The following is an 11,384-nucleotide window of genomic DNA, read 5'->3' on the forward strand; positions in this document are numbered from 1 at the left end:
CAAACCAAAACGGCTGCCTATCATATATCACAGGAATCGTTGAGCATAAAACGTCGAGGACGACGTCACAATGGGCACAAAGAACTCTGAGGTCGAGGTTAATGGGCGAAAGGACAAAGGACACACCGATCTAACAATGGCGACGACGAGGTCCCCGAGAAGGAAGTTCACCTCCTTGCCGAGTTGGAGGTAACTCACCCTCGCCACGAACTTACCTTAACCTTCTGTTAGTAACTCACCGGCGTTAGTAACTTACCACCTTCTTCACCTTCTTCAAGCTCTCACTTGGATCACGCAACGCCGATCACAAAACAACAACAACACGATCACAGCACAAGCACAACTCAACACAACAACACAGCATTCACCAAACACACAAACCAGACGAACGATCACCAAGCCAAGCCAACGTACGCAACGAACGCCAACAACAGCACCGCACAACACAACACAACAGCAGCACCAAAGCAAAAGGAAACAACCTTCATCAAATTTTCTCAATTCATCTGTTACCACTCTCCATCCCCCCATCCATCCATCCCGATCTACACCTTCCCCATCCATCAACCCCCGAAAGAGCACAACTCAAAAGAAAAAAAAGAGAAGCCGCAGATAGGCCGTCCGTCGTATGTTAATCCCTGAGAGTCTAAAAACTTTTCTTGTGTTGATTCGTTGTTTGGCGTGAGTGTGTGGGTGGTACTTGGAAAAAACGACGACGACGATAAAACACAGAGATCCGAAGAGAGAAAGGAAAACAACTAGTAGTAGGTAAGGCTGCGCGAGATCCCGTCGAAAGGAGGAAGAAGAGGCACATATATTGACCGATCCATCAGATAATTCTGTTTCCTCCGATAAAAGGCTATGCCGCTGAACCTCGAAAAGCACAGGTTGGAATGAAGGCCCAAAGAGCTCCGAAATCAAACCAGAAATCTGCACCCTCGAAGATCCATAACAAAGCGCCTTGAAGAAAACATGATGGCGGCAAAAAAAAACAAGAACACACCCTCGACGGGACACAAGCCAGCGAAAAGCACAAAAAAACAAAAAAAAGACCAAAGCACGCAAAACATTTTGTTACTGATCCGAAGCACCCCCAGGTCGTCGTCGCGTGATAAAAAGAGCCCTCTAATGCACTTTTGTACATAGGCCGTCGTTAAGTTAATGCAGATCCCCACCCATCATTTTTGACAAGGCAAACGCTAAGAGTAATAAACGGTAGCTCCAGGCAAAGTCGATGAGCAGAAGTGAAGCCAGATCAAACAGGCAAGCCAAGTGCAAGTACGCCGGTGAGTGCTGACTAACTAACTCCATTCGCGAGAGACACGGAAGAATCATTCATGCTTTTACTATAGATTGGTGGTTAGCAAGATAACTTTTACTGACATGCTTCGCAGGGTTTCGATCTCTTACCTTAAGAGGAGCAAAGTTTCCATAGGGGTGGGATGGTGGCATGCCCATGCCCTGGTACTGTGGTGGCGGTGGAGCCGGTCTGTAGGGGGTTCCAGCGGGACCAGAGTTGTTCTGGGAGCGTCCCCAAGAAAGGCGAACGCGGGAGTTTCCGATGGGGTAACCCTGCATCTGGTTGATGGCCATCTCAGCAGCGTGGCGCTGGACGAACTGGACGAAGCCGCAGCCCTTTCCGGGTGGGATCTTGACGTAGGTGATCTCTCCGAAGCCCTGGAAGAAAGAGCGGAGCTCGTCCTCGGTGACGTAGCCAGAGAGGCCACCGACGAAGACGGTGGTGTTGTTGGGGTCAGTGAACTGATTCATTGGCTGGGGGGCACCGTAGTAGCCGATCGGGGGAGCTCCCATGGAGTACATGCCAGGGGCCATGTTGCCTCCCATTGGGGCGCCAGGCATACCGCCCATGGCACCAGGTGGTCCACCACCGCCAGACTTGTTCTTGGGGGTCGCGGTGGAGATACGCATGGGGCGGTTGCCGCAGTAGACGCCCTGCATCTCGGTGAGAGCGCGCTGCTGGTCTCCCTCATCGGAGAAGCGGACGAAGCCGTAGCCACGCGACATGCCGGAGATCGGATCAGTCATGATCTTGGCAGACTTGCAAGATGGGAATCTGGACTGGAAAAGCGAGACCAGGACATATTCGTTAACCTCTGGGCCGAGGTCACCAACGAAGATGGAGAATTCGGGTCCACGGTCATCACTACAATGAGAGTCAGCAAAAGTCTCAGGCAAGGTGTTAAACACAGGGAATAAGGACCGAGATTCTGACCGTCTATCAGCGAGCCCGCCACCGGAAGCCCAGTTGAGCTTGAATGGGCGCGAGGTGTTGGGGATCATGGATCCGTTCAAGGAAAGAGCCTTGGCAGCAGCCTCAGGCGTGGTGAAGTCAATGAAGCAGTAGCCGGCGTTGCTAAGAGGAGGTTAGATCGGAAACAACAAGGTCAGTTGGCAGGATTGGAGCTTACCCAGAGAATTTGTCACGGATCATCTTGACGTTGACCTGCTCGCCCATTCCGAACCAGACGCTGCGGACGAAGTTCTCATCGATCCATGGCTCAAGCTCTCCCATCCTGTTGGAGGTTAGTATCCATGAAGAACAAAGGTCAACACTAGGTGCGGGGTGAAGCAACAGATCCAGGGGAATAAAGAGCTATCAAGCTATTATTCTTGAATCTGTATGATCACCCTGAACGAACTCAAGGTTGATACACAGAGGTACCAAGGTTGTGTATGGCCCAAGATCTACACCATGAAGGGATGAGGTTCAAACTTACCAGAGAGTGGTCTTGGAGTCAGGAGCGCCAGTCGATCCACCTTGGCCTTGCTCCATAGCACCTTGTCCCTGGAACGGGGCCTGGGTATCGGAGCCCTGGGGAGTTTGTTGCATGCTGGGCATGTTCTGCTGCATGTTTTGGATCGGTGGCTGACCCTGGGTGAGGCCAGTGTTTCCGTTCTCGGTGAACGGAGCAGGTTGTCCCTGCGAGGGGTCGAAGCTTGGGAAAGACATGGCGTTGCAAGCTTGATGGGTTGTTAGGTTTGTCAATGGCAATAAAGTGTTTGTGCAAGATTGGAAGAAGTACTGTAAAGGTGAAGGGTGGTTGTGTGGAGGAAGAGAGGAAGCGTCGAGGTAAATATTCTGGGCAAGAAGGTAAGCCTGTGTGACGCGTTGTGGGGTTCACGGCAAGGAATCGACGGCGACGGTGAGGCACCGACGGCAACCATTCTTGGGGGGATGGGGCTGGGAGTCACTCTACAGCAGCCCCACGACCTCACTTCGATCGCACTCTTTCGCCACGCACTGCGCAACTGGCGCAATGGGGCCAGAATTATCACATAGATCTCTCCTACTTGGAGACAACATGTCATGGACAGCATGGGCAGCATTTATCGAGTACAATTGGGACTTCAATCGCACCGTACGATGACCTCACTCAAGGACAATGCAGCCGGACAGGTCATAACTTTATGGGGGGGAAAAGCACAGGGTTGGGACGCGCAAACAGCAACTACTGAGCACTCCTGTATATATGTGGGGGGGGACCATGATCGAGATGTGTGTATATGCGCACTTACTTCAAAGAAGCCCTTTAAAGCCGGTAAGTCGTTGTCGTCGTCGGAAGGTTATCCAGGAGGAGAGCGAGTTTCGGCGGGATAAAATATGTGCAAGGTTTCGAGAGGTCGCAGTGGGGAAAGTTTGGGTTGGTCGAGAATATTAAAAACCGGCGCAAGATTTATACGTTTAGAAGGACCTGAATCGTGGATCGTAAAGATTTTGAAGAAAGGCGCAGATGCTAGTAGGTAGCTGGGGGACAAAGCCGAATTCGAAAGGTTCGTTGTTCTTTCGGATTGTTGGTTTTGGTGGAAAGCAGTTTTGGTAAAATCAGTTTTCAAGTCCGAACACCCGCGACGCGCAACCCAGACACACGAAAAGCACACGAAGGAGCCGAGTGGGAACTTTTTTGGCAAGCGGCTTGGGAGAATTTGTTTATCGAAGGAGAGAAACAAATATAATAATAGAGCGCACGCAGGACACACAAAGATGTCTAAATAGGGAAGAGTGAGGAAAACGGGCGATCGTGGCGATGAGGTGGTGCAAAAGAAGAGAAGAAAGAGAAGAGAGGTAAGGTGGAGGTGGGAGGGTGGAGGTAAGAAGAGGATAGAAGGTGGGAGGTGTGGAAGTAGGTTTTTGGGTGTGGTATGGTGGTTTGTGGTGTGTGTGGTGGTGTGTGGTAGACAAGTACGTAGTGGGCTGGCTGGGGGGGGGTGCAAGTAAGGTAGGTAAGGTACTCCTAGTGTGGTTAGGTGTGGTTTAGGTGTGGTTAGGTGTGGTTAGGTGTGGTTAGGTGTGGTAAGGTGTGGTAAGGTGGTGGTAAGGTGGTGGTAAGGTTATGGTAAAGGTAGCTAGGTATATTTCGAGTAGTAGGCTGAAAAAGTGTTGGAGGGGAGTTAGGAGTACAGCAGTAGTAGGAAGGGCGGCGGGGAGAGAGGGTGGGGCGGGAACGAGGGAAACCAAGAAGAGGGAAGGAAGGGAGGAAGGGAAAGGGAAAGAATTGGCTGTGAATTGACGGCAATTGAGGGTAGTTTGGGTTGGAAGTGGGCACTTTTCATGGTTTAGACGGGTTAGATGGGGTTAGTGAAGGGCTTAGATGGGTTTAATGGGCTTTAGATGGGATAGTTGAGTAACTCTAGAGCTGAGGGAGGGCAAGAGCAATGGATGGAAGGATTGATTGTGGGCAGGGCAAGGAGAGAAAGGAAGGAAGAGAGCTAGAAGGCAATAGAGCAATACTAGAGATAGTAGAGATACTAGAGATACTAGAGATGCTAAAAGTTGAGCAGGAGTAGACTTTGGCTAGAGGTACTGACTATACAATACAATACAATACTGGCGGGCAACTTCGGACGGCGCCATGGTTCATAGCCATACCTTGCGCAGGTTATCGAGGTACACTGCCATACGATAATATATGGACAAGTACATAATTGCCATGTTCGTAGCGTGGTAGTGGTGGTCTGTCCATCGTGAGTTTTATGTATGTGTGTCTGCGTATGTGCATCTGTGTGTGCGTGTTTCTGGGCAGAGTGGGGAAGCTCAGAGGGCTGTGTTTGTTTGGTTTCAGCCGCCCAAGATACTTTAGTAGGAGACGAGGTAGACGAGGTATTAAAGTATGTACAGTACTTTTGCATTTAGTCTACTCTACTCTGACCACAAAGTGAAGTATCACAGGTAACACAATAACGACAATAAACGGCGATAAACCTCCTCTGGACCCGTCTGTACCGTCCATCCCATCCCTAGCTTCACTGTTGTGCTACTCGAGTCTAATAGAAAAGACACTATATCTGTATAAAATGAACTGACACGACAACTCCTCAAGCTAGACAGGCCACTACTCCTACATAGTATATCCATCTACTGACCTGACCATTACAGAGTATACCCAATCCTCTAATTATATCAGTCTACTCAACCATCTATTCCTGTCCATCCCCGTCTCCTCACCCGTCTATTCGCATACCTTACCTGCACCTCCCCAAGCTAAACACCAGGAGCTTTGACATCCCCATCCACCCCCCCCGGTCCTCCTCGCCCTGCCCCGGTTGAATTCCCGAATGAAACCAATCTCCTTTGCCCGCACCCGCCGCGCTCCATTCGTCGTCATGTTTCACCTTTCCCGGCCTCGGGTGCCTGAGCGAGGTGAGCGAGGTGAGTAAGATATCTTACTCGCGCGTACATACCCCATCCTGCAGTTACAGTACCTGTTTCTGCCAACCTGCTAGCACTTCTTGCTAACGCTCGTTGTCTTGCATATTACAGCTATTTATGTATGCTGCCCGATGCCCGTATGCGGGTCTTTTACGAGGTCATTGGTGACTAGACGTCCTGTACCTACCTGCTCCGCGCGCCGGATCCATGCATGAAGGCAGCACGATGCATGTAGGAGAGGTACAGGACAGCGACAGGAGTACAGTGAGACAGTACAGCCAACCTGTCTCAAATCGTTGTACCTTGAAAATAATCTTGAAAGTCCGGGGGACTGCGCCCTCTGCCCATCCATCGCCCCGAACCGAAGCAAGCAGGCAAGCAAGCAACTAGAAACCTGCCCATAATCCTGTCATAAACTGAGTAAAAGACAAAAAAAAAAAAAGGGAAACAGTTCCAGCCGGTCATGGTTCACAGTTTCCCCTCATCTCTGGCTCACCAGATGACATAGCACGCACAGTAGTACGGCCTAGTCGACACCTCCGCGCCCAATGGCTCCATCCCCTCCAGCGGTGGCTGATCAAATGGCTGATCCGTGGCTGATCCGTGGCTTCATCAACAGCTTCGTTCCAGGGCTTGGCTGCGCTCGCGAGGTGAGGTACCTGTCAATAGTCAGGTCAGCTAACAGCTCGCTCGCTCAGTCGATAATAAAATCAAACCGATAAATCGCATGGTCTACAGCAAAACAACCCCGTGCCCGCGCATCGCCCGCGGTCGACCAGCAAACAACAACGCTGGGAAGATGATCTATCCCCCTCTCTGCTGATGTCAAAAATCCGCCTGTCTAACTATCCCATCCCATCCCATCGCATACTGTACCGTCGCATCCCCCTTCCTTCCCCCATGCCCTCCCGCTTTCCCCTCCCCTCCCCTCCATCCTATCGCGCATCGCGTATCATCGCTCCTCATCGAAGATTGGCACATCGCATCGCGATTTCATGCACGTCATCTTTCTCACACAAACGACGCGCACCAATTGGCTCTGACGAGGGGCCTGCCCTGACTGCATCGCAGATTATTTACCCGGGATAGAAAATCTGCAGATGGGATGGCTGGCTGGACGCTCCAGATTGATTGAGCGAGGGCTTGAGAGCTGTGCGAGGTACGTATAGGAAGTTGGTGGTGGTGGAGCTGTGCCGTTTGCTACATACTTTCCGCGGCGGCCCGAGATGTGTTATATCTCACGTTTATATATTCGAGAGCAGCTTCATCGACCGACCGACGACATCCGCCTTCTCTTACTATGCTGCTGCTAGCATTCCGTGAGCCATTTGGCTGTGAGCACGTGTTCTAGTACTGGCTGGTCGTGTGTGCAAAATGGTAGGGTGTGAGTTTAGGTACAGCAGTACAGCACAGCTTATCGGCTTAACCAATGACATCCCAGCCGAGGTTCGAGATGGTAGAAACGCCTTCGTCGCAGCCTCAAGGGGTCTACTGTTCAGCCTCACTATAGCCATTCAACCCCCTTGAGACACAATATCTATCCCCTCCTCTACCGCCTCCCTCCCTCTCTACCCCCATCTCCACATCTCCGACCATCTCCCTGCGAACATCCCAACCCCAAAATGACACTCCTCCACTGCCTCCGCTCGTCCCTCCCGGACCCCTCCTCCACTTCCAACATACCCCTCATCGCCCTCACCTCCCTAACAACGCTCTCCCTCCTCCACCTCACCCGCCTCGCCCTCTCCGCTCCCGCCCTCACAACCCGCGGTCCCACATCGACGCTGCTCCCGCACCTCTCCCAGGCGGCCCGCGAGGGGCTCGAGTACCCGCCTGATATCCTGCCGGGGGGGAGGGATGTGGATACACCGGTATGTGCTGGCCCCATTATCTACCTCGTGGTCCTGTCTAGTCTTCTTGTGCTAGATAGCAACTAGGTGGTGGCGGTAGAGTTGAGGAGGAGGAAGTAGAAGCAGAAACAGAAGCTAACATCTAAGTAGTATGGCTCAATAAGGGTCCATGAATGGGGTCCAGAAACCGGCCCCAAAATCCTAATGGTCCACGGCATCACCACGCCCTGCCTCGCGCTCGGCGGGCTCGCCCACGGCCTCGTGGAGAAGGGATACCGCGTCATGCTCTTCGATCTCTTCGGGCGCGGATACAGCGACACACCCACCTCCCTCCCGCACGACCTGCGGCTGTACACCACGCAGCTCCTGTTGGTTCTCTCTTCCTCCTCCCTCCCGTGGTGCGTGCCAGGTGGTTTCACACTCCTCGGTTACTCTTTGGGGGGAGGCATCGCAAGTGGTTTCGCGAGTTACTTCCCTCATCTCGTTAGCAAACTCATCCTCCTCGCCCCAGCGGGGTTGATCCGACCTCAACACATGAGCTCGAGGAGTACAGTGCTCTACTGCACCGGTCTCATTCCCGAGAGCTGGCTGGTCTGGCTTTGTGAACGCCGTCTACTCGCCGGGCCGATGTACGCCAAAGAAAACAAGGCCCCAGCTTCCGTACTAGACGCCGAACTCCCCGGCCAAGAAGGCGTGCCGAACCCAGATTTCACACCCCTCTCCCTAACACGCCCCTACCTCACCGTCCCCGAAGCCGTACAGTGGCAGCTGCGTCACCACCCGGGTTTCGTGCCCGCATTCCTGAGCTGTATCCGCTACGCGCCGATTACGGGACAGCAGGAGATCTGGGAGAGACTACGCAGGGGGAGGACGGATGAGGTGCTGCTTGTGGTCGGGACGGAGGATCCGATTGTGCTCCCTGACGAGGTGAGGGAGGATGCTGAGAAGTTGCTGGGAGAGGGGAGGGTGAGGTATGTGGAGGTTGGGGCGGCGCATGATTTTGTGATTACGGATGTTGGGGAGGTTGTTGAGGCTGTGGTGGAGTTTTTGGAGGGGGGGAAGGGGAAGGTTGAGTAGATTTTCAAGATTTTTTTTATTTTTTATAGAGGGTGGAGGATAGGGGTGCGTTTGATACATGAGCGAGCGGTTTAATATAATGGGTGGGAGGAGATGGGGATGTGTAAGATGATAGAGGACAGAGTTAGAGACGTTGGATATCTATTTATTTTATCTCTCTCTTCACAACCCGCTCCCCGCAGCCATAAAGCACACCGCCAACAGTAACAGTAACACCCCCAGCCAGCCTTTCAACGCAGCAATGTATATATCCCCCCCCCCCCAGAACGCCATTTCCATTTCCATTTCCATTCCCATCCCAGCAGTTCCCCCCCCTCAACCCCACAACTAAGCACCATACCCCCCAAAACACTCCTCCCTATGCACCCCCAAACACTCCAGCGCACAACACCTCGTCCCACACGCCATACACCTCACGCGTCCCCAATACCCACAAACCTCACAGAACCTCCTTCCCTTCACCCTCGCTGCTCCTCCTCCTGCTGTCCCCTCAAACCCGGCCTTGGCTTCTAAATACCCCCTAGGCCGTTCTGCTAACAAACTTTCCACCTCCTCTTTCGTTGGCATACTTGGTATCCTGGATCTGAGCAATGGATCGCTATCCCCAGGGTGTGGTGTGAAGTTCGGGGCTGTAGAGAGGAGGAGTCCTCCGGCATCAGCATCTGCATCCGCCATCACCGTATCAGGCTGCGGCGTCTCGATCTTCATCGGCGGAGGCGTCGGTGTCGCAGCCGCCCCAGCAGCGAGAGAGCGACGTTTATACCCCCTCTTCGACTGTGCCGCCGTAGGCGCAGGGCTCGCAGCGGCGGGTGTGGGTGTGGATGTGGCTGCGGCGGTGGTGGATGGGGCAGCGGTTGTGGAGGAGGGAGGGGCGAGAGCAGCGAGGGCTTCGGCGTCGGAGAGGTGGTTTGCGAATGTTTTTTGGGATTGGAGGATTTTGCGGACGGCGGGGGTTACTTTTCCGTGTGTTGCTGGTCATCATTAGCTTTCATCCTTCCATTTCTCAGTTCTCCCATCACCGCGCTTCCCCCCCGGCCTCTTTCCCCAGTTCCAGCTTTGGTGAACGTAGGCAGGACTCGAAGCAGTTCCACGCGCCGCCCAGGAAAGGAAAGGGAAGTAAAGCACAATAAGGAAAGACAAAACTCACCCCTCCCCGCCCCATCCCTCCCCCTAGGCACAACCGGAATACTCACCTCCCTCCCCCCCCCCTCCCTCTCCAACGCCGCCAGGTCCCTCGCAACTTTCGCATCCTGCCTCGCGCTCTGGTCGTGCGCGCTGGCGGTGTGGCGCGCGCGTTTGCGGGATGTAGGGGCTGCGGCGCTGGAGAGGGTGTCGGGGATGTAGGCCCACCCTGCCGAGGCGGATTTGGAGGTGGGGAGGTCGTGGACGCCGAAGAGGTCCATTGTGGCGTGTGGGTGTTGTAAAGGTTGTGGAAGGTTGGGTGGGTGAAGATGGTGGAGGTGGGAAGGTGAGGGTGGTGAGGTGGATGATGGGGGAGGCGAGGCTGTGGGTGGGAAAGTTTGGGTTGGCGAGGCTGTGGGAGGTGGGTGGGTGATGCGCGCATTGGGGGTGTAAAAGTTAAATAGTTGGGGGAATTATTGGGATATAACATAACATATCACAGCAAGGCAACGAAGAATATACACGTCAAGGTATCCATAGAGATCATATACATCTCGCGCTCAAACCCTCATTTCGCTACAGTTCCATCAAGCCGCTGAAAACATCCGCTATTTCCCTTCCTTCATCACTACTTTTCTTCCCTCATATCCAGTCCAGCCCTGCCAGACCCCGACCGTATCATAGTCCTCCCCTGTATAAATTGCCCACTGGTTTACTTCCTCCTCTCAGCATTATCCAGCTTCTCCTCCAACGTCTCGACGTAGGCGTGCACACGCTGGACTGCGGCTTGTAGGGACTATATCACCATCGCGTTAGCCACACATCCAATATCCAACCATCGCACTGCCTTTCCCTTCTCATCCTCTTATTCCTCCCGCAACAGAAGAACAGCTGGGGCTTGGGGTTGGGGAGACGTACATAAATATCCTCCGTCAACAACTCATTCGCAACCCGATACTCCTCAAGGACGTAATAATACACCCCCGCGCCGGTCAAGGTGCTGCCGAGGAAGAATCCGAATAACCTATATCTCTCATTAGCCCCTCCTCTTCATCCTCTTCCCTCTTCTCCCATCCATCCCCATCCCCTCATATGCCCATACCCATCCTCCTCTCTATCCTTCTCATCCGCCAATCTTCCCCCCTCACACCGCCGAAACGCAAGGGCGCGCAAGTGAACCAACAGTAAAAGGAAAGAGACTCACCCCCCACGGAAAGCACCAACAGGCTTCCTCACAGGCAACACACTCCCCTCCTCCGCCCTCCTCGCCGTCGTCTGAAACGCGCGCGCGCACCTCGGCGCGACTGCTGTGTTTGCGACGCGGCGAAGCGCAGCGGGTGTGAAAGCGCGGGACGCCATTTCGTTTCGTTTAGTTCGGGGTGTAAAAGTGGTCGCGCGACAGTTCTATTCGAGAGCTGAGATGGCCGGGTAATTGCAGTAGTAGTATGTAAGGCTGTATAAAATGTGTATTGGTAGTCCTCGGCGTAGGTACGAGCATTACTCGACGTAGGTAGGAGCTCTGAGACGTTTACTGGGGTTCGGCATGTGCGCTAGTGATGGGCGAGGAGGGTGGATGGTTGGTACTTGGTGGTACTTGGGCGTGGGGGGTGGGGGTCACACACACACACGACCTGGCGCTGAGGAAGGGGGGGGAGGTGCAGGCGAGG

The 11,384-nt window shown here is 53.6% G+C and overlaps 4 protein-coding genes across 4 annotated transcripts; 1 reads left to right on the forward strand and 3 right to left on the reverse strand.

Moving 5' to 3' along the window:
• Nucleotides 1-1,343: 1,343 nt before the first annotated feature.
• VE01_10088 (uncharacterized protein) lies at nucleotides 1,344-3,388 on the reverse strand (the record flags this gene model as incomplete). The annotated part of the gene is made up of 5 exons (XM_018279495.2): nucleotides 2,739-3,388; nucleotides 2,430-2,534; nucleotides 2,234-2,374; nucleotides 1,411-2,164; nucleotides 1,344-1,346 (listed from the first exon to the last, which is right to left on the reverse strand). The coding sequence occupies exons 1-5, from the start codon at nucleotides 2,969-2,971 to the stop codon at nucleotides 1,344-1,346; spliced, it is 1,236 nt and encodes a 411-aa protein (XP_018125850.1). The 5' UTR covers nucleotides 2,972-3,388.
• Nucleotides 3,389-6,067: 2,679 nt separating this feature from the next.
• VE01_10089 (uncharacterized protein) lies at nucleotides 6,068-8,595 on the forward strand (the record flags this gene model as incomplete). The annotated part of the gene is made up of 2 exons (XM_018279496.2): nucleotides 6,068-7,539; nucleotides 7,669-8,595. Exons 1-2 carry the CDS (start codon nucleotides 7,291-7,293, stop codon nucleotides 8,593-8,595), a joined length of 1,176 nt encoding a protein of 391 aa, XP_018125866.1. The 5' UTR covers nucleotides 6,068-7,290.
• A 327-nt stretch (nucleotides 8,596-8,922) lies between these two features.
• Nucleotides 8,923-10,118, reverse strand: VE01_10090 (uncharacterized protein; the record flags this gene model as incomplete). Its single annotated transcript, XM_018279497.2, has 2 exons — nucleotides 9,743-10,118; nucleotides 8,923-9,566 (listed from the first exon to the last, which is right to left on the reverse strand). Exons 1-2 carry the CDS (start codon nucleotides 9,996-9,998, stop codon nucleotides 8,923-8,925), a joined length of 900 nt encoding a protein of 299 aa, XP_018125877.1. The 5' UTR covers nucleotides 9,999-10,118.
• A 122-nt stretch (nucleotides 10,119-10,240) lies between these two features.
• On the reverse strand, nucleotides 10,241-11,316 carry VE01_10091 (uncharacterized protein). Its single transcript, XM_018279498.2, has 3 exons — nucleotides 10,922-11,316; nucleotides 10,636-10,741; nucleotides 10,241-10,513 (listed from the first exon to the last, which is right to left on the reverse strand). Exons 1-3 carry the CDS (start codon nucleotides 11,074-11,076, stop codon nucleotides 10,430-10,432), a joined length of 345 nt encoding a protein of 114 aa, XP_018125876.1. The 5' UTR covers nucleotides 11,077-11,316; the 3' UTR covers nucleotides 10,241-10,429.
• Nucleotides 11,317-11,384: the final 68 nt, after the last annotated feature.

The sequence above is a fragment of the Pseudogymnoascus verrucosus genome (genome assembly GCF_001662655.1).
Source record: "Pseudogymnoascus verrucosus strain UAMH 10579 unplaced genomic scaffold scaffold_68, whole genome shotgun sequence".
In the NCBI taxonomy this organism is placed as follows: Eukaryota; Fungi; Ascomycota; class Leotiomycetes; order Thelebolales; family Thelebolaceae; genus Pseudogymnoascus; species Pseudogymnoascus verrucosus.

Bases quoted from the DNA above. Each gene is read 5' to 3' on its own strand.
- VE01_10091 (XM_018279498.2), bottom strand. From the start codon at position 11,076: ATGGCGTCCCGCGCTTTCACACCCGCTGCGCTTCGCCGCGTCGCAAAC. The intron at 10,742-10,921 runs GTGAGTCTCTTT...TGAGAGATATAG, and splicing joins GTTGGTGCTTTCCGTGGGGG to GTTATTCGGATTCTTCCTCG. The intron at 10,514-10,635 runs GTACGTCTCCCC...ATGGTGATATAG, and splicing joins TGTTGACGGAGGATATTTAT to TCCCTACAAGCCGCAGTCCA.